The sequence below is a fragment of the Plecotus auritus genome (assembly GCF_963455305.1).
Source record: "Plecotus auritus genome assembly, chromosome: 3".
NCBI lineage: Eukaryota > Metazoa > Chordata > Mammalia > Chiroptera > Vespertilionidae > Plecotus > Plecotus auritus.
Genome location: NC_137772.1, coordinates 122,665,935 through 122,687,068, shown reverse-complemented (window position 1 = coordinate 122,687,068; position 21,134 = coordinate 122,665,935). Strand labels below are relative to the sequence as shown.

Sequence of the window (21,134 nt, the reverse complement as noted above, 5' to 3'; positions counted from 1 at the left end):
TTACTTTAGAAACTAGTAGGGTGTTGACTTCACTATACCACTCTATTATACTAGCATAGGGAACATGTAAGTCAAAGTTGATGGAATCCTATAAACACACTGTTGAGAGCCTAATTTATCAATCTGTTTATGTTATTGGTTATTAAATAACATTTTATCAATTATGTCACTACCCCAACTGAGCTATGCCACAAATATATACACATATGTGGAAAATGATGGATATACGAAGTTACTCACTGCACAAAACTTTTAATAAGGAACAAAAAAAATTAAATGTCTAAAAGAAGAGGACTGATGAAATGAAACATATACAATGAAATATTTTGCAGTCATAAAAAGAAATTGAAGAACCATCTTATATAATGACAGAACAACTTCTAAAATCAGTGAAAAATTAAATTATGTACAGTATGTACCATTTATGTAAAAAAGGACAAAAAATAAAAGATATATAGCATATATTCCCTTGTATATACATAAATTTTTTGGAGGGAAAACTATATAACCAACTGTTGGCATTAGGTGTTCACTAGGCAAGGAACTGGATAGTTGAGGAACCAGAGTGGAAGAAAGACTTTTAACTGCATATCCTTTTTACTTTTTGAATTTTGAACATGTGAATGTATTACCTAACCCAAAAGGAAACAAAAAATTTAGATCAGCAAGAAAGTACTTTGAGATGAAATAGGATTATGTTCTTAATGGGAAACATTTATGTAAAGTAGGTATAGCCCAGCTGGCATGGCTCAGTGGTTGAGTATCAACCTATGAACCAGGAGGTCACAGTTCAACTCCAGGTCAGGGCACATGCCTAGGTTGTGGGCTTGATCCCCAGTGAGGTGTGTGTAGGAGGCAGCCAATCAGTGATTCTCTCTCATCACTGATGTTTCTATCTCTCTCTCTCTTCCTTTCTGAAATCAATACAAATTATATATATATATATATATATATATATATATATATATATATATATATATATATATGAGTTTAAAGGTATAGTTTAAAGGTAAATAAATGCCTGCAGGTAGAATGTTTGGACTATCAGGGACCTTCCTTAAGAGACCCATCTATCCCAAACTTCTCATAGATCTATAAACCAAGGCCTTGAAAATTAAGTGATTTGTATAAGGTCACATAGCAGAAGAGTTAGGAATAAAAATCAGATATTCCAATATCTAAAAATCAGATATTCCAATATCCACTTCTCATTTCATGTGGGCAAAACAGAGCCAGGTAAATTTAGGCTAAAAAACAGGTTTTCATGTTCTATCTAAATTTTAGAGTTTAGAGTACAAAATAATCTTAAACCCTTGGACTATCAATTTCTTATGTAGTTTCTACATGGCTACACTAATAAGCTGTGCATAGCTCTATCAGTGAACATATTACAGTATGATAAGTGTATTTTCTCTTTAAAAAATATTTTTTATTCATTTCAGAGAGGAAGGGAGAGCGAGAGGGAGATAAAACATCAATGATGAGAGAGAATCATTATCGGCTACCTCCTGCAAGCCCTCCACTAGGGATTGAGCCGACAACCTGGGCATGTGCCCTGACTGGGAATCAAATTGCAATCTCCTGGTTTATAGGTCGACTCTCAACCACTGAGCAACACCAGGCAGGCTAAATGCACTTTTTTCTATCTTCTAACACAAGTGAATTCCTGAGGTAAAGAACTAAACTGTATTATGCTGTTTTAGTTTTTTAAATACACAAATGCCTAGCACAATTGTATTGGCCAAAACATTAATATCGGTTTGCATTCCTTAACCAAAGCCTAGGGGATGGATATGTTTTAGAAGTAAATAATTTCTTGGAACTTTAAAAATGTTACAAGGTACACAAACCATTATGTAACACCTAACATACCAGTGGCCAAGGGCCACACCCCATAATCAAACATAGTATTTCTTCAAGAAAACATATGTGATACATGAAGACTATATATAACTTCTTAGTTTAGGTCATATTTTGCTAACAAATTAAATTTGTCCCCAAGCTTAAAAGGGTTTTGGTTTTTCAAGCCTTCTGATGTTGGAATCAGGTGAGAGATTATAGACTGTACTCACAAAGGTGCTGCTAGAAAATATGGTTAGATGCTTCAACCATCATTTTTTTTATGAGACTAGAACAAGCAGGCAGTTTTTACTTCCTAGGTTTGGCCAAAGGCTTGTTTGTTATTACGGAATCCAACCTAGCAGAGGGGGCAAAAGCTGATATCATGAGAAGAGAAAAAAGAAAATTCTAATTGTACAACACTGAACTCCTATTGGAGCTGCTCATTGGTCATAAATTTAATAAAAGCTCCCTTTGATTAGATCATGCAAGTTTTTAAATATAAATGAATAAAACTCTGTTCCACATTGCTGAAGTGATGGAGGCAATGAGCTTAAACCCTAGGAAGGTAGCTGGACTCTCGTGGGGTCCAGTGTAATACATAGAGGCATTTCAAAACACACTGGCAAGGAACAAGCAGAAACGTATATAGTGTGTGTGTGTTTTTCTAACATGATACCATTCCTCTAATATAAATGAAAGAAGAATTTGTAGTTGACTTGTCCCGATTGACTGTTCTATATTAGTATCTTTCCTTTTATTTTATGAAGCCTTATGTGACTTTCTCTACCTTTTACAAGGGGGAAAGCTGTGGAACATATACTAAAAATCCCTTCAATTCTTTTCACAACCCAAGCTCCACCTTCATTTTGTTTGTTACAATTACATATTTTTTCCTGTAAAAAAATATCAACTTTACAGAAAACAATGTTTGACTGATATAATTCAGTTTGGGAATGTTGATTTTTCAATCTTACAATTTTAGCTACACTTTAACTGAATCAATTATTTTGTTCAATTTTTGAAGTTACTCAGCAAGCGTTTAATTACCAAAATAAAAGGGTACTCCATTCCAAAAAATGGCAATGGCAATGGTGAACAAGAAAAACCCTGAGTTTCAGCTACTAGTTCAGGAGGAAATACAACATTCTCATATTTTCATAATTCATTAAAAAAATTCCTAACTAGCTGAATGTAATAACAAATATACCAACACATTAATAATTTTGTACCAACAAAAAAGGTAAACAAAAACTAACCAACCTATATTTCAGTCTGGAAAAAGCAAAACAAACTTCCTGCTGGATTTCTTGACCATTTGCAATGAGAAGCACTAAAAACTAAAATGCTTTTACTTAAGAACTTCTTAGTATAAAGGACTCGTTTCCTCTGTACTACCCTATCAAAATGATCAGCATTATTCCACAATACTAGTATGACCATTCAGTTTGAGACCACTAAGAACAACAGTCCAAACTGCCAATGGTTACTCTGAAGAACTGGTCAGAAACTACATATTGTTATTCTAGGACTAGAACCAATCGAACGAAAGGACTACGCTGCCCTCAAGATTCAGAATGCAGGCTATTAAATAGTACGCGCGGTCACGATGTCCCTTAAACCACATGACCTTCCTACGAAAGCAGCCTTAAACTTACGAAGGAGAAGTCTCCCTTTCTCTTTAGTTAAAACAAGACAGGAGACAAGGCAGCGTGGCAGGGACAGATCCGAGGCTGACTGGCTGGAACCGGTCATGGACAGAGTCCCTGTGCTTTGGCTACTGCCCTTACCGTTAGAAGATCTGGGAGGGAGGAAAGGAGAAACATCCCAGAATCCGGGCAGAAAAGCCCCTGGCCTCGAAGGTGGGGTTTGGGGAGATAGGGAGGGGCAGCTCCGTGTGTGGTGATCTTTATGAACACGCACTCGGGCAGCTCGACTCTGAGGCTTTAGGACGGCGGCCTATGGAGGCCTCGCGCGGCCCACAGTCGCCGAGATGGCAGTGCCGCGTGGAGGCACCAGCCGAAGCCCCCATTGCACCCTCCGCCGGCCCGGGAGCCAGCCCCTTGCCCGCCCACCAGGTCACTCAAGGGCGCTTGGGCTTCCGACTCGGGGTCTCGCGGGCCAGACCGCAGCAAAACACGTGCTACTCTCTTTCCTCAGCGAAATCCCTCCGCTGCCGGCCGCGAACTAGTTTTAATCACGCCCCACCCCCAGTGGCGTCACCTCCGCCACTCGAGCACTTTCCAGCAGCTTCCAGATACGTCGCCTCCCCCAATTCAGCCGTTCACAGAGGGCGGGCTCTGCAGCCACCGGCCCCGCCCCGAGTCGTCGTCGAGGCTGAAACTGCGGTAGGGGAGGCCAGGCATTGGGCTGAGCCTCAGCCCAGGCCGGACGGAAGTGCTCCGACAGTCGCCTTCCGCCACGCTTAAGGACCTAATCCTTTCGGGCCCCACGCAGAATCCGAAGGGGGACTCTTTTGCGGCGGACTGGAACCGGAAGCTGCTTTCCTAGCGGGGAGGTCAGTGGGGGAGGAGCTGGCTGAGGTTGCTTTTAGGGTAGACGTTGCTCTGTGCCTTGGAACAGGAATTCGGATCCAACCTATGCGAGAAAGTGTACCCGCCTCAGGTAGGGAGAAGGAGTAGTGTTCTTCTGTGCCCAAAATAGGGAAAAGGGACAGAATTGGGTTGATCTGTGGATCTGTGTGCACGCTGGTCTGGGGAGGGAGGGGCTGGGACAAGGTTCAGATGGGAGGGTTTAAGGAGGTATAGATTCGTTTGGGCTCAGAGAGGTAAATGCTGAAGAGAAACCAGAGTTGTTCTCCCCTTTCCCGTGGAACGTGGAGATGGGGAGGGTGTACGGAACCCTGCGCCTCCTCGGGTTTCCAAGGTTGAGGTTTGAAACTGACCTCTGTAGGTCCTATCCATCTCTGATTCATATCGGCTGGGTTTGGTACCCGACCCAGTTGGGCCCGAAAGCCGACCCTGTTCCTCGGTTTCAAGTCTGTTGTGGCGTCCCTTTGATAGTTCACGTGCTGAGCCCACTTGGTCTTGGAGGGCAGATAGGTATAAGGCTCTTCTTGGAACATTTTGTTCGTTGGGTTTTCCCATTTTGCACGTGGGACTGGGAATTAAGCTTAATTGCATCTTTTTCGCTATTCCCAGGGCCAACTTGATACTATTCCCTGGGTCCATACTGGGTTAGTAATTCACACTCGGGCTTCTGGAGTATCAGTGGCTCAGAGAAGTAATGAAAAAGAGGGCATCAAAAGAAAGATGCTGGAGGCGAAGAATAGAGGAGGGTCAGGCTGGGAGGTCACAATACAGTGTGACCTTTATTTTAGTTCATACTACTGCCTTTAGGTCACACTGCGCTGTTTGGACTTTCCTATAATCAGGCTGGTATTAAGAGATGATTTTAAGCTGGGCAGGGACAAACTCAGACTTTGGCAGTGATATGGAGTGTAGATGACCTGGAAAGAGGTGAGGATTTGAGACGCTTCCAAAGAACTGTCTACAGAACGTAGTGATTTATACTGGGTGAAGAAGAGGGAAGTGAAAGAGTAGAGAACCTCTCAAATTTTCTAATGTATGTGTTTGGAAGGATGGAGATGCCAAAATATAGATGATATACAAGAGAGAGGAGCAATTAGTTTTAAAGGGAGGACAAAAGAAATTGTATTTGGAAGACCTGAGTAGCCCACTTCTGGTATTTTATTAAGTGAATTTTCTTCCGGGGGTTCTGCATATATAAGATTTCAACCACCAGTCTACCTGCTTTTTTCTTTGAAATGGTGGTGGTGGGATCAGGGGAGCAGAATAGAAGGCTCCTCCTGTTTCACTTTTATAATTGAGAGAAAGCCTACAAGAATCAGTGGGAAAAATGTTCTTGATCCCTCAAGCAAATGGAAATTTTCATTAAAAACAATTTACTCAAGATACAGATTACCAATTTTTCTCTTGAGAATGATACAAGATGGGTTGCTTGTTTTCTACAGAATGAAGTGTAAAATTAGCACCAAATATATAGTAGTTAAAATTTACTGTGTGTCAGATGCTAAGCATTTTACATATATTAGTACATTCAATTTTTAGAACCACCAGTTTTACAAAGAAATTGCTGAATCCAAATCTTTAGGTGTAAACCATGCCTTTAGCCATGCTGAAACCATAGAAGTTTGACTCTTTTCCTATATAGTTCCCTTTTGTAAGCAGATTATAATAGAACCATCCGAAGATAATAAACTGGTATTGTTTGTGAGCAGCTTAAAAAGAAAACAATTTAGCACCAAACTCATTTTTACCCTTTTGTCAATGATTCTGGATAAGGCATTTTTGCCTCCTAAGAGACATTTGGGAATGCCTGGAGACATGTTTGTCACAACTGAGGGGTGACTGCCATTGGCATCTAGTAGGTAGAGGTCATAGATGCTACTAAACATCATGTACAGCGCACAGGGCAGCCCTCACAACAAAGAATGAGTTGGTCCAACATGTCTGTAATGCTGTAGTTGAGAAATCTTGCCCTGTGGATATTTCTTCAGGAATAGGAAATTGTGATTCACTAACACTGGCTTTTAAAAAACATTTCATTTTTAAAAATTATTCCTTGGCTTGAAAGTATATACTGCTGGAACAGAATAGCATAACTAGTTTTTCTTTTTCTTTTCTAATGTTTTTATTGATTTTTAGAGAGGAAGGGGGTGAGAAAGAAACATCAATCAGTTGCCTCCCACACTCGCCCAACCTGGGGTTGAACCCACAACCCAGTTATGTGCCCTGATCAGCAATCCAACTTGCAACCTTTTGGTGCACCATGGGATGACACTCCAACCATCCCAACCACCCAGCTAAGGTGCATAACTAGTTTTTCAAGTGACCCTGTGAACTGCAATTTTTTAGGAGATGATTGTTACAGAATCATAGATTCTTAGATTTGGTAAAGACTTTTGCTTGAAATCATTTTACAACATACCTATTAAGTGGTGATTCACTCTGCTTATAAGTTTCCTGTGTCTGGTTTCCCTGTATTTTAAATTCATATCAACTCTACTTTAAATAATCACTTTTCTTATGCTGAGTTCCAGTCTTGTAATTTTTACTTTCCTGAGTGTGATTCTAAGCCATGGGACTAACATTTGGAACAGGCTTGTTATACATGTAATTTGTACTGTAATAGTGTTTATGTGTTCATTTACTTTAATGTAAAATAGTATTTTGTAGTATTTTGTTGGCAACTTTTAAAAAGTGTCATTATTCTCAGGGGGTGAAGTATTCTTGGTGGTTGAAAGTGCTAGGAATGTATGGGGTTCTTTGGTCCCTATCAAGTAATGGCACAATGGATCTAAGATTTGTTTTTTTTTTTGTTTTGTTTTAATTGATTTTAGAGAGAGGAAGGGAGAGAGAGAGAAAGAGAGAGAAACACCAATGTGAGAGAGAAACACCAATGTGAGAGAGAAACATCGACGGCTGCCTTTAACAGGCACCAAACCACGAGACGGAACCTGCAAATCTAGGTATGTGCCCTGACCAGGAATCAAACCCACAACCTTTTGGTGTACGGGACGGTGCTCCAACCAACTGAGCCACACTAGCCATTACATTTCTTAATGTAATGCTGCCATATTTGTTTCAAATTGTAATAGACTCTAAAAACTTAGTCTTTCAAATTCTGGTCAATAAAAATTGGCTTTAAATAATACTTACCTCTGTTACAAGTTTTAATAAAGTTGCTTACAAATGAGTCCATGAAAACCCGTCCTGTTGCCAATCTTCGCCCTCTCCCCACAAACTGTCTAGTTTTATATAGTTAAGTATTGTTTTATTTCCAGATTATAATTTTATGATATGTTTATCCTAGGACATACAGTTCTCAAAATATACTTAATATATGTACATCTTATAAAATAGCATATTTCTAATTAAATAGGATTTTTGTTTAATTGTCTATTGACTTTTATTTTTCAGGATTCATTGAAAAAATCCTTAGTGATATTGACATGTTTCAAGTGACATAAATTAGCCAGTGACTCGGAATGATGGATTCCCCGAAGACTGGAAATGGTTTGCCAGTGATTGGACCAGGGACTGATATAGGGGTATCTCCACCCCACATGGTGGGGTATTTGGGAAAAGTTAGTCAATTTATTTTTTGCCTCAGTGCAAAGTTGGTATTTTTTTCCTCCTGTTTTTGAGACTTGAATTCGGTTTTAATTTGACCAGTTAACTTATAAATAAATTGTATCATCTTCCACGGAAATCTTACGGTATTGGCGAAAGATTGTTTTAATGTATTTACCTCTCTGTGTTTTATTAACAGGTGAAAGTAGAAATTATACAGATCTTATGGTTTACTATTCTTTGAAAATATGGAACATGCATTTTCCCTTACAATTAACATTACCTTTTTTCTTGCAAGTAAAACTATTATTTTTAACAATTAAAACTTAATATTTAAAATAACAATATATTCTTTTTGGATTAATAACTACATTTAAGGCCTGTATGCATTTTTTTGATTTGCCATGTTGAAAATATCATGCCAGGATACTTAGAGGTGAAAGTTGTAATTCTTTTCTGGTTGCTTTTCCACTTAACATTTTGTAATTTGGTACTATCTAGTAATGTTTATATTTTAATTTACTTTATTTCTCTTTTAGAATTATGATTCTGCTAACATCCTGTCAGATGGGTATTGCCCTGCTTGTAGAGAGAAGGGAAAGTTAAAAACCTTAAAGACTTACCGAATTAGTTTTCAGGAATCTGTCTATTTGTGTGAGGATCTACAGGTAAAGTATTAATTTTATATATTTTTTAAAAATTATTTTTATTGATTCCAGAGAGGAAGGGAGAGGGAGAGAGAGGTAGAAACATCAATGATGAGGGAGAATCATTGATCAGCTGCCTCCTGCATGCCCCCCACTGGGGATCGAGCCCGCAATCCTGGCATGTGCCCCTTGACTGTAATTGAACCTGGGAGCCATCAGTCTGCAGGCCGACGCTCTATCCACTGAACCAAACCTGCTAGGGTAAAGTATTAATTTTAGATAGTATTGAGGTTTTGGCATTTTGCTTTTTTTCTTCAGTGTTTAAGTTTGTGCTCATTTTATACTTTTTTTTTAATTTAATAAATCTTTATTGTTCAGATTATTACAATTGTTCCTCTTTTTTCCCCTCTAGCTCCCTTCCACCCGGTTCCTACCCCACCCTCTGCCCTTAACCCCCCCCCCCCCCACTGTCCTCATCCATAGGTGTACGATTTTTGTCTAGTCTCTTCCCACACCCCACACACCCCTTTCCCCCCGAAAGAATTGTCAGTCCACTCCCTTTCTGTGCCCCTGATTCTATTATATTCACCAGATTATTCTGTTCATCAGATTTTTTTATTCACTTGATTTTTAGATTCACTTCTTGATAGATATGTATTTGTTGTTCATAATTTTTATCTTTACCTTTTTCTTCTTCCTCTTCTTAAAGAATACCTTTCAGCATTTCATATAATACTGGTTTGGTGGTGATGAACTCCTTTAGCTTTTTCTTATCTGTGAAGCTCTTTATCTGCCCTTCAATTCTGAATGATAGCTTTGCTGGGTAGAGTAATCTTGGTTGTAGGTTCTTGCTATTCATCACTTTGAAAATTTCTTGCCACTCCCGTCTGGCCTGCATAGTTTCTGTTGAGAAATCAGCTGACAGTCGTATGGGTGCTCCCTTGTAGGTAACTAACTGTTTTTCTCTTGCTGCTTTTAATATTCTCTCTTTGTCTTTTGCTCTTGGCATTTTAATTATGATGTGTCTTGGTGTGGTCCTCTTTGGATTCCTTTTGTTTGGGGTTCTGTGCGCTTCCTGGACTTGTAAGTCTATTTCTTTCACCAGGTGGGGGAAGTTTTCGGTCTTTATTTCTTCAAATAGGTTTTCAGTATCTTTCTCTCTCTCTTCTTCTGGCACCCCCATAATTCTGATGTTGGTATGCTTGAAGTTGTCCCAGGGGCTCCTTACACTATCTTCATATTTCTGGATTCTTTTTTCTTTTTCTTTTCCGGTTGAGTGTTTTTTGTTTCTTTGTATTTCAGATCTTTGACTTGATTCTTGCGATCCTCTAGTCTGATGTTAGGGCTCTGTATAATATTTTTTATTTCAGTCAGTGTATGCTTAATTTCTAGTTGGTTCTTTTTCATATCCTCGAGGGTCTCGCTAAATTTATTGGCCTTTTCTAGAAAATTCTTGAAAAACCTTATAACCGTGGTTTTGAACTCTATATCCAGTCATTTGCTTTCCTCCATTTTGTTCATTTGTGATCTGTTTCTTTGTCTCCGCATTTTGGCTGCTTCCCTGTGTTGATAGAGTGGCTTTGTGTGCTAGGTGTCCTATAGGGCTCAGCCTCCCCAGTTACCTGAGGTGGACACTCTTGGTGCACCCCTTTGTGGGCTGTGTGCACAGTCTTGTTGTAGTTAAGCCTTGATTGTTGTTGGTATCACTGGGAGGAATTGACCTCCAGGTCAATTGGCTGTGAGGATCAGCTGAGTCTGTGCTGGGAGAACTTCTGTGCTGGAGACACCCTTATGAGACAAGACTTGCAAGAGCCTCTGTGCTCAGCTTGGATGGGGCGGAGTCTCAGGGCGGAGCAGACAGCATTGGTTTCCCGTCAGCCCTGCCCTAATAGGCCCCTGTGTCTCAGTGTCCTGTGGTAATCTCTGCAAGTACCTCTAAGAGAAAGCTGCCCTCGAGTTTCACCCACTGCCAGACAGTCCAGTTTCTCCCCGAATGAGTCTGGGTCCCCAGAGTCTCACCCGGAACTGGAGTTCAGTGCAGTCGGGAGTTTTTGTCTCCCTCCCGCTTGAGAAAGCCAGCCATGTACTCAGTTGCCCGCCCTTTCTACGCGCGCGCCTCAGTACCTCTGCCTTCCGCAGTTCCCCTGAGTCTCAGTGTGCTTTTCTCTTTCCTTCTAGTTGTAGAATTTCCACTTAGGCAGCCTTCTTGTGGTTCTGGATGATGTCTGTTTTGTCTTTTAGTTGTAGTTTTGAAATTGTTGTGTGAGGCAGCAGTTTAGTTGTTTACCTATGCCGCCATCTTGGTTTCTCCCTATACTTTTTCTACTGTACATTTTTAATACTTAGATAATCAGAATTTCTAGATCTGTTTAGAACTCTTAAATATTTTCTATTTCAGAAAACCACTTGGTTTCCTGAATTATTGCAAGAAGATGTTTGTTTTATTATCATTAGACTTGTGAGAGGAAAAAAATACATTTCAAGATGTATTGTTAGCTGTTGTTATGTAGTAGTCAATCTCTCTTCACTTTGGTTTATTAACTTTGGGACTTGTTGAAAAAGTTATTAATCTCTGTATGTTATATACTTAAGGTTCTAAATATCTTTTAGGATTAATTGTAATTTATATCTGTGGTACAACTTGAACTCGTTAAACTCCATAATACTCTACGTTTTATTGTATTTAACAGTTATGAAAGTGTTATGTACACATTTAATTCTCAAAACTTTGCAAGGTAGGTGTTCCTATTTTGTGAATAAGAAAACAGGGGCAGAGAGTTTAGGAACTCAAGATCTCCGTAAAGCGGCAGAGCTGTGATTGGAACACAGTCTTCTATTTCAGATTCTTTTATTCCAGGTAAGCTAGCAGTCAGAATTACCTGGAGTGCTTTTTAGAAATTCCTGGGTCTCATCCCCATATGCTTATAAAATAGAATTGACCTAGAATTCTATAGTTTTGTAACTTTTGAGGGTGAGTCTAATCATTGGCCAACTTTGGAAAATACTAGATTAAGTTGGTGATAGATACTTTGCTGGATACAACTTGAAAAAATCCCAGGCATTATTGCAATTAGGGATAAATTGTTTTTGCATTTATTTGATAAATATTTTTTTGAGCATCACCTACCTTGTTGGCACTGTTTCATATGCTAGGATACAATGAGTAAAACAGAATTTTCTTGCTCTCAAGAAAGTTATCTTCTAGAGTGGGGAAGAAAATAAACAAGTAAATTATATATTTTTTGTGTGAACTGATGAAAAGTGCTGCAGAGAAGCTCCAGCTGGGTGGCTTAGTTGGTTGAGTGTTATCCCTAAAACCCAAAAGATTGCAGAGTCAGTTCCGGTCAGGGCACATACCTAGGTTGTGTGTTCATTCCCTGGTTGAGATGTGTATGGGAGGCAGCTGGTCCATGTTTTCTCTCTCATGTCGTTGATGTTTCTTCTTTCTCTCCCTCCCTCCTTTTCTTTCTCTCTAAAATCAATAAATAAACATATCCTCAGGTGAGGATTATTTATTATTTTTATTGATTTTAGAAAGGAAGAGAGAGAGAGAAAACATCAATGATGAGAGAATCATTGATCGGCTGCCTCCTGCATGCCCCACACTGGGGATCGAGCCCGCAACCCGGGCATGTGCCCTGACTGGGAATCGAACCGTGATACTCATCACTGAGCCATGCCAGCTGGGCCTGGGTGAGGATTATTTTTTAAAAAGAAGAAAAGTGCTGTGGAGAAAAATAAAGCCACGGGGACTGAATTTCAGGGAATGGGGAGATCTCAATTTTAAATAGCGTGGTAAAGGGAACTCTTTCTTGAGAAAGTAACGTTTGAGCAAAGACCTGAAAGAGATGAAGAGGAATGAGCCTCTTAGGCAGGGGAAGTCACAGATATAAGGCCCAGAGAGTGGAGGCTGCCTGTCTATATTTGTGCCACTGCAAGGAAACACCAGAGCTGGATCTGAGTACATGAGCAGTCATAGGAGATGGGTCTGAAAAATAATGGGGAGGGGGCTAGACTAAGTAAGGTCTTTATAGGCCATTTTAACATCTCTGGATGATAATCTGACTTATATGTTAAAAGGATCACAGTGGCTGCTGTGTTGAAAATAAGAGGGCATGCGCAAGACCTAAAGGAGGGTGACTAGCTGGAAGGCAGGTGCAATATTTCAGAGGGAGCAAGTATGACCAAGGTTATGAGGTATGATTGGATTCTGTATATGTTTAAAAGTGGAGCCAAAGGAATTGCTGAAAGGTTGGGTTATATGATAGGAGAGGGAGAAATCATGGATGATTCCCAGAATTTTGGCTTAAATGATTGGAAAAATGGAGTTGCCAGTTACTGAGATGAGAAGGCTTTGGGGAGAGGAAGATTGGGGGGAAGACCAGGAGGTTGGGACCAGTCAAGTCTGAAACATCTATGTATAATACCTGTGGATATGTAGAGCAAACAGTTGGATCTATGTCTGGCTTTAGGTGGAGAATTTGGGATTGGAGACATACATTTGGGAACCATCAATATACAGATGATTGAACCATGAGACTGGGGGAGTTTACCTAGGAGTATGGATAAAAAACAATAAATTGTAAAGGACCCTAGTTTATTGTTCTTTTTATTAAGTAGGGGTGCTGACTCTGCTTGAGATGGGTAAAGATTTTTTTACCTCTTTAAAAAACTTTAATTTTTAATTGTGGTAAAAAAATAAAATTTACCATCTTAACCATTTTTAAGTGTATAGTTCAGGTGTGTTAGCTATATTCATATTATTATGCAACAGAACTCCAAAAGTTTTTCATCCTGCATAACTGAAACAGGGTAGGAACCTGGTGGAGGAGGGCAATGGGGGGGGGGGGGAAGGGAGATACCTGTAATACTCTCAACAATGAAGATTTTTTTAAAAAGAAGCTGACCCCATCGAACAACAACTCCCCACTTCCTTTCCTTCAGCCCTGGCAACCACCATTCTACTTTCTGTCTCTGGATTTGACGAGGTAATCATACAGTACAGTAAACCCTTGATTTTGCAGACCTTGATTTAACAGACAAAATTTCCAATCCATTTGTCATATGGGAAAATTAACACCCTGTTAATTTTTTTAAAATATATTTTTATTGATTTCAGTGAGTAAGGGAGAGGGGAGAGAGAGATCGACATCAAAGATGAAGGAATCATTAATTGGCTGCCTCCTGTATGCCCCCTACTGGAGATCAAGCCCACAGCCGGAGCATGCCCTTGACTGTAATTGAACCTGGGACCCTTCAGTCGGCAGTCTGATACTCTATCCACTGAGCCAAGCCAGCTAGGGCAACATCCTGTTAATTTTAAAATGTTTTTAACCAAGATTTGCTTATCATTAAATTAACAGGTTATTTTTTTGTTACTAAATCACTTTTTTTAAACAAATTTTAACGAATAGACCATATGTTAGAAAAACACTGTAGTAATTTCTCCAACATAAATATTACATAGCTACAACTATAGTCTACATATTTAAATCCAAGAATCACCACTCATAAACAATACTGAATGAATGGTTAGCACATGATCATATGACATCACTCGAGGTAATTGGTTCTGTTGTCACATAGTGTGACTTTATTCAACGGTTTTAATTCGAGCCAGCAGATGTTCTAGCTGTGTGCATTTGTTTACTCATGGTGACAGGTGAATGCATCCATTTACTAGATCTATTCAGTATAATTTTAAAATTACAGTAATACATATAGAAAACTGAAATTAAACTTTTCATGCATAATTTTAATTACACAAGCGTGTGTACATAAAAAAAAAACAGGACAAGAAAACTAATTTGTCAATTTTTTAACATGCATTCGGAAAATCTACTTTATTATATAATGGACTTTTGGCTTTAACTGACACCTCCTTGCCTGAATTAGTCAGTTAGATCGAGGTCTTTCTGTATTTGTCTTTTTTGTGATGGGCTTATTTCACTTAACACAACATCCTCAGGGTTTATCCATATTACATCATGTAACAGGATTTTCTTACCTTTTTCTGGTAAGAGAACATTTATTGGGTAAATTACAGAGGTAGAAAAAGTAATTCCTAGAAGAAAATGGGCTTAGGAAATAAGTTATGAGTAATGGAAGGGCTTTGGAGCTTGGGAGTGAGGAAGCTAATGGTAACATGCCTGGGGGCTGGGGTGAGGAAAAGGGAAAGGAACGGGCATGCTCCCTGGAGAGATAGTGCCAGATTTTCTGTGTTTTAAAGTTTGAATAATATTCCATTTTGTGCATATACCACCTTTATCTGTTTGTCCATGGACATTCGGGTTGCTTCTACCTCTTAACTATTGTGAATAATGCTGCAATGAACATGGGTGTGCATATATCTCTTTGAGGTCCTGCTTTCAATTTTTTTTTTGGGGGGGTATATACTTTTTATGACTCTTTGAGTACAAAATTGTTGCTATTGATTTTAAAGTGTTCTCCATTTATTGACATATGGTAGGATTTGGGAAGTAAAGTTATAAAGGTGAGGGTCAAGTTACTGTTTGATGGTGACTGAACAACTAGTTGCTAACAGAAGGATCCAAAACTTGTCCTGTTAGAGAATCCTATATAATAAAAGGCTAATATGCAAATTGTCCCCTCAAGCAGGAGTTTGACCAGGGGGCAGGGCTGTCTGGCCAACCTGCAGCCCCTCCCCTGAGCCAGCCCCATCGCCAATCGTCTCCCCCCGCCCCCCGACCCCTCGCTACAATCGAGGCAGGCCACCAGACCCCCACCTGTGCACAAATTCATGCATTGGGCTTCTAGTTTCATAATAAATGCAGTATTATGAGTATCATGTTCACTTGTATTGAAGAAGTTGAATTTTTAATGAGGATTTGGTGCATTTCAGTTATCTGTTGCTGTGAAATGACCACCTCAAAATTTAGTGACTAAAATAACTTAATGGTTTCACTATTATTCCTCATGATCCTGTAGGTTGGCCAGGAAGTCCTTATACTTCAGATGCTGTTAGTTGGGACAACTGAAATGTCTGCATGGCTGACAGTTGATTCTAGCTGTCATCTAGGAACTCAGCCCAGCAGTTATCCATGGTCTCAGTTCTTTCCCATGAAGGTCTCCCTGTGAGGCTTATTGGGCTTCTTACAGTATGATGGCTGGGGCTGAGAAGGAGTATTCCAGAAGGAGGGCTCCAAGAGGACAAGCACAATGAGCCAGTGCTTACCAAGCCACCATGTGCATCATGCTTGCTAATGTCCCATCAAAGCTAGTCATGTGGCCCAGCCCAGAATTGTGTGGCAGGGGCTGATTCTACAAGGGTATGAATACCAGGTGTGGTTCTTTAGTTCACTAGAGGCCACCGAGGTAGCAGTCTGCCATACTTGTATAGAAGATGCACATTTTATTAAGTTTTTCTTGTTGACATTATTACAGATGCCCTCTATGTCCCCCCCTCCACCTAGTCCCGGTCCCACCCCAGGCCTTCACCACACTATATTTTTTAATTTCAATTACAGTTTACATTCAGTATTATTCTGTATTAGTTACAGATGTACAGTATAGTGGTTAGACAATCGTGCTTTACAGAGTGGTCCTCCTGTTATTTCAAGTACTCACCTGACATCATACATAATTATGATATTATTGAGTATATTCCCTATGCTGTAATTTACATCTCTGTGACTATCTGTACCTACCAATTTGTAGTTTTCAATCCCTTCACCTTTTTCACCTGACCTAGCTCCCCTCTGTCAACCTATTAAAGGTGGCATGTTTTAAATGAGGGCACATAGAATATATATATCATGAACTTGTCTAATAAAATAACTTCGTTGGTTTTCAAACTTAGGGGAAATTCATTGATTATTTTAGTGATTTGTTTACACTGTTGCTGTTTGGCTGAAATTGTGTTAATGTACCGTGAGATTTGATGAAGTCATTAAAATCAGCCAGTTTGACCCTTAAACACAATACGGATGTAAAATTCATGTTCCTATTACTCTCAGATTAATATTCAGTTTCAAAATTAAGAAGCAGAAATTATTCTATGCAACTTATATTTGAAAATACTTTTCTCATTTTTAGTGTTACTCAGTTTACCTGTCCCAAAAAGAATAACATTCATAATACACTTGAAATTTTTAAATTCACTTGACATTAGCTTTTTATTGAGACAAAATAATGCATATTTTCCTTATTAGTTTAATGTAAGAATAAGAAAAATTATTCTTTTGGGGGCTGAATTTTTAATTAAATAGTAGTTTATCCCTAGTTCCTTCAAATTTAGATTGGTAACATTATACCCTTTCATGTCAAATTAATGCTAACGTTTTATACATATTTTTCATGGACTTAGAAACGGTAAAGTAAAATTTGAGCTTATTTGAATTTTTGTAGTTTTTATCATTTTATTTTTTCTTCCTAGTGCATCTATCCTTTGGGCTCTAAATCATATAATAAGTTAATTTCTCCTGATTTGGAATATCATCTTGCTCCAAATAAGCCTCAAAAAAGAAAGCTCTTGGAAATAAGCTATAAAGATTCACCTTCTTTGGCAGATTCCCAAAAGATTAAAACTTACAGTGTTATTGATGGTGAACAAGTTTTGAACAGCAAACATAATGGAGAAGAATATGAGGAAACCTCATCAGACTTACCTGACTCACTGCACAGTGGTCAGCAGAGCCCAGTTAGGGCCGCTGATTTCTTGGGACCAGATGAGATTTTGGAAGCTGCTGTTACTGACTTGGCTGCTGAAGAAGATGCTACTGCAGTTGATATTTCTGGAACTGGAGAGACTGCTTCTCAAAATGAAGGAGGCACATCTGAACTGGAAATGCCACTGGAGAACAAATGTATACCATTTTGCCAGACTTCATGTGTTCAGTGGAAAAATTCTGATGCCCTCTGTTGGTTAGACTGTATCCTGTCACTATTGGTGCACTTGGAAGTGGTGAAAAAGGCAGTGATGACGGACCTGTGCCATAAAGAGGAATCTCTGTTCTGGCAGTTGTTCACAAAGTATAATCAAGCTAGTAAACTTCTGCACGCCAGTCACTTGGATGCAGTTAAAGGTTGGTAATAGTTTATTTCCCTTTAATTTGTAAAGAGGTTTAAGTTGAGTTTTGTCTCACATCTTGTGGAAAAGATGCCATCAGTAGCCTCTGTTTTACATTGAGAACTGGGAGCAAAGTGCCCTGTGAGTATAATGAAGCTTGAGATAACACCAGTTGCATCTGGGTAAGAAATATTTTGTTTCAATTTGACTTTTTTTGAGATTCCTTTTTTTTTTTTTTTTTTTTTTTTACAATTTTTAAAATTCAATTTTTCACAAACATTTTTTCTTTTGTCTTTTCTCTGTTCCTGTTTTCTGTTATTACAGGAACCCCAGTACTGACTTGGTGACCATTCTTCAATTGATTGTTACAGAAGAGCAACAACTCTTGTTTAAGTTTTGACTTAAATATTAAATTAATTGTTTTTATATTTTAATCTTGTATTACTCTTTTACAGAATAATTGTTTTTATAATATGGTTGTAATTAATTTGTTTGAGCTGCATTACTTTGAATTGTGTTTGAGGAAATATATGATATACCACAAAGAGGTGAGGAAGAATTAAGAAATTTTTGTGTTTTGCATTTTGTCTGTGCAAAATTTATTTCCTGATAAACTTTCATTCTTGGCGGTGTCTTAATTTTTTTGAAAAGATATAGATTGATGAGAAATTGATAATGTTCTATACTTTATTTTTAGATAGAGATTATACAAAACTTATTTCAGTATTTGCAAAGATAGAGACCTGTCTGAATGAAGTCAGAAGTAAGATTTTTATCAGGATTCAGCCTCAGCTTGGGTGCACATTAGGTAAGTAAATTCGTGCAATTTAACTGAATAACTCATCTACCATAAAGAAAAACTTACATCATAAAGAAATATATTACTGTTTTATTATTTTAATGATCCAGATTCTTGGGGGAAAGAATCTGGGTGGTTTCATTTAGAAATTAACCACTGGTTAAATCATCAGCGTAGAGCTGGTCCATATAAATATGCAGGTTGTGTTCCACCATGGAGTGGATGCTGGTCTCAGAAACAGGTGAAGACTTGGGTACCCTGATTGCTTATTCAGTACGTTCCCCCAGTAGACTCTTCAGCATTTTCAGCACTGTCTGTGCTTCAAAAGCACCTAAGGAATTTAACAATAGTGCTAGGGGCCAATTAAATAAGAATCTCAAGATGAAGCTCAGGAACCAGGAATTTTAGAACTCCCACATGACTCTTACAGGTGAACAAGGTTGAGAATCTCTGGTCTAAACCAACCAGAGTAATTCTACTTCACTGCCAGTGATTAGTTTAGAAATGGACAGATGGTACAGTTTTTTGCCAATGGGATATGAGAACTATGCTGATGACCTTTTGGGGACACTCCCTTAATTTTAAAATAGGGTACAAGAATAAGACCTGCTTTGTCCTTAATTGGCTTTTGGCTCGGAGCAGTATGGAGCAAGGACACTACTAGTACATCTCTGTCTGGGCCTTTCTAAATGTTTTTGTAAAGAGGAGCTGTAATGATTTCTTTGTTTGAGGCGGATGTCTGTTATTTCTATTTATCCTTGTTAAACTCCTTTATTGTATTGTAGAAGCAGAATATATGGTACACCTATTAGTATATTACCCAATATTAAATTATGTAAAACATCAATGACTTCCAAGTTTTTCTCTCAGTAAGTACATTAATTTTATCAGAACCAGATATTGTATCTGAAGCAGTGCTTTTTTTCATGATAGTATCTCCTACTTCTTTGTTTCACAGTTTTGTCCCCTAGTTTTACTATCTTGTTTCTCATGAACTCATATAGATAAGAGTTTACTATGTTTTAACAATAAACTGATTTTCAATATGTCAAGTCTTTGGCATTGCCTCCTCTAGATCTAAAGGGTTCTAATTTATCATTAGGTGGGATCTCAGATGGGATGAATATTCTTTTTTCTTTTTATCGAAGTAGAACATAGTAAAACCCTTTTTATTTTTTTATTTTTTATTATTGACAGTATTACAGATGCCCTCCATTTTTTTCCCCTTGGTCCCCCTCCACCCAGCCCCTACCCACTCCAGGCCTTCACCACACTACTTTCTGTATCCAAGGGCTATGCATACATGTATGCAAGTTCTTTGGTTAATCTCTTCCTCTCTCCCCCTACCCCCCAATCTTCCTCCCCTTTGAGTCCTCTTAGTCTGTTCCATGCATCCATGCTTCTGGACTTATTTTGTCATATGATAGTTTTGTGGGTTTTAAAAAAAATCTTTATTGTTGAAGGTATTACATTTGTCCTCTTTTTTTCGCCATTGACTCCTTCTAGCCCTCCCCACGCCCACCCCCACCCCAGGCCTTCACTACACTATTGTCTATGTCTATGTCTATATATGCATACAAGTTCTTTGGTTGATCTCTTTCCACCCACTCACCTACCCCAGTCTTCCCTCTGAGATTTGACAACCTGTTCCACATTTCTATGTCTCTGGATCTGTTCTGTCATCAGTTTATTTTGTTACTTAGATTCCACATAAGAGTGACATCATGTGATACTTGTGTTTCTCTGACTGACTTATTTCGCTTAGCATAATACTCTCCAAGTCCTTCCATGCTGCTTCAAAGGGAAAGAGATCCTTCTTTTTTACTGTTGCATAGTATTCCATGGTGTAAATGTACCACAGCTTTTTATATCCACTCATCTACTGATGAGCACCTGGGATGTTTCCAGATCGTAGCTATTGTTAATTGTGCTGCTATGAACATAGGGTGCATATAATCTTTCTGATTGGTGTTTTGTTTTTTTTTTTTAAATATAATATATTTTATTGTTGTCAGAGGGAAAGGGAGAGAGAGATAGAAACATCAGTGATGAGAATCATTGATCGGCTGCCTCCTGCACGCAGCCCACTAGGGATGGAGCCCGCAACCAGGGCATGTACCCTTGCTGGAATCGAAGCTGGGACCCTTCAGTCCACAGGCCAATGCTCTATCCACTGAGCCAAACCGGCTAGGGCTATTTTGGTTTCTTAGGATATATTCCTAGAAGTGGGATCACTGAGTCAAATGGCAGTTCCATATTTAATTTTTTTTGAGGAAACTCCATACTGTTTTTCACAGTGGCTGCACCAGTCTGCATTCCCACCAGCAGTTCCCTTTTCTCCACATCCTCATTAGTAATTGTCATTTGTTGATTTGTTGACCACTTTTTAGATGTAAACACTTGTGTAATCATGACAATAATCAAAATATGGAACGTTCTATCACCCTAACATTTTCCCCAGACTCCTTAGTAGTCAGCTGTCTTCTTCACCTCAACTACTGATCTGTTGGGTGACCACTCATTTCAAGGAGTCTTTCCTAAGATCACCAGAGTGCAGACTTGGGGGGCTCCCATGTTGCATTTTGCAAGTATCATTTCCCTCCTAGCATGACCTGAGATGTTTTATTCAGGGTCCACACTCCAGGTTCCAGTTGAATTAAAGAGTGGCTTCTTTGAATCTTGCTCACCGCCACCTTGGGCCTGAT

General features: G+C 38.8%; 1 protein-coding gene across 8 annotated transcripts in view; it reads left to right on the top strand.

The window, feature by feature from the left end:
* Window positions 1-4,294: 4,294 nt before the first annotated feature.
* USPL1 (ubiquitin specific peptidase like 1) overlaps window positions 4,295-21,134 on the top strand; it is a 34,724-nt gene continuing 17,884 nt past the window's right edge. Inside the window, exons 1-6 of one of the 8 annotated variants that reach the window (XM_080658514.1) lie at window positions 4,295-4,464; window positions 7,223-7,351; window positions 7,803-7,933; window positions 8,495-8,623; window positions 16,998-17,646; window positions 18,328-18,438. In XM_080658514.1, coding sequence (XP_080514640.1) covers window positions 7,871-7,933; window positions 8,495-8,623; window positions 16,998-17,646; window positions 18,328-18,438 — 952 coding nt within the window. In that variant the 5' untranslated portion in view covers window positions 4,295-4,464; window positions 7,223-7,351; window positions 7,803-7,870. Of the gene's footprint in view, window positions 4,465-7,222; window positions 7,352-7,802; window positions 7,970-8,494; window positions 8,624-11,183; window positions 11,460-12,716; window positions 12,800-13,501; window positions 13,591-16,997; window positions 17,647-18,327; window positions 18,439-21,134 lie in introns of those variants that run through there. The other 7 variants (XM_080658512.1, XM_080658513.1, XM_080658515.1 and 4 more) reach the window with 7 other exon arrangements.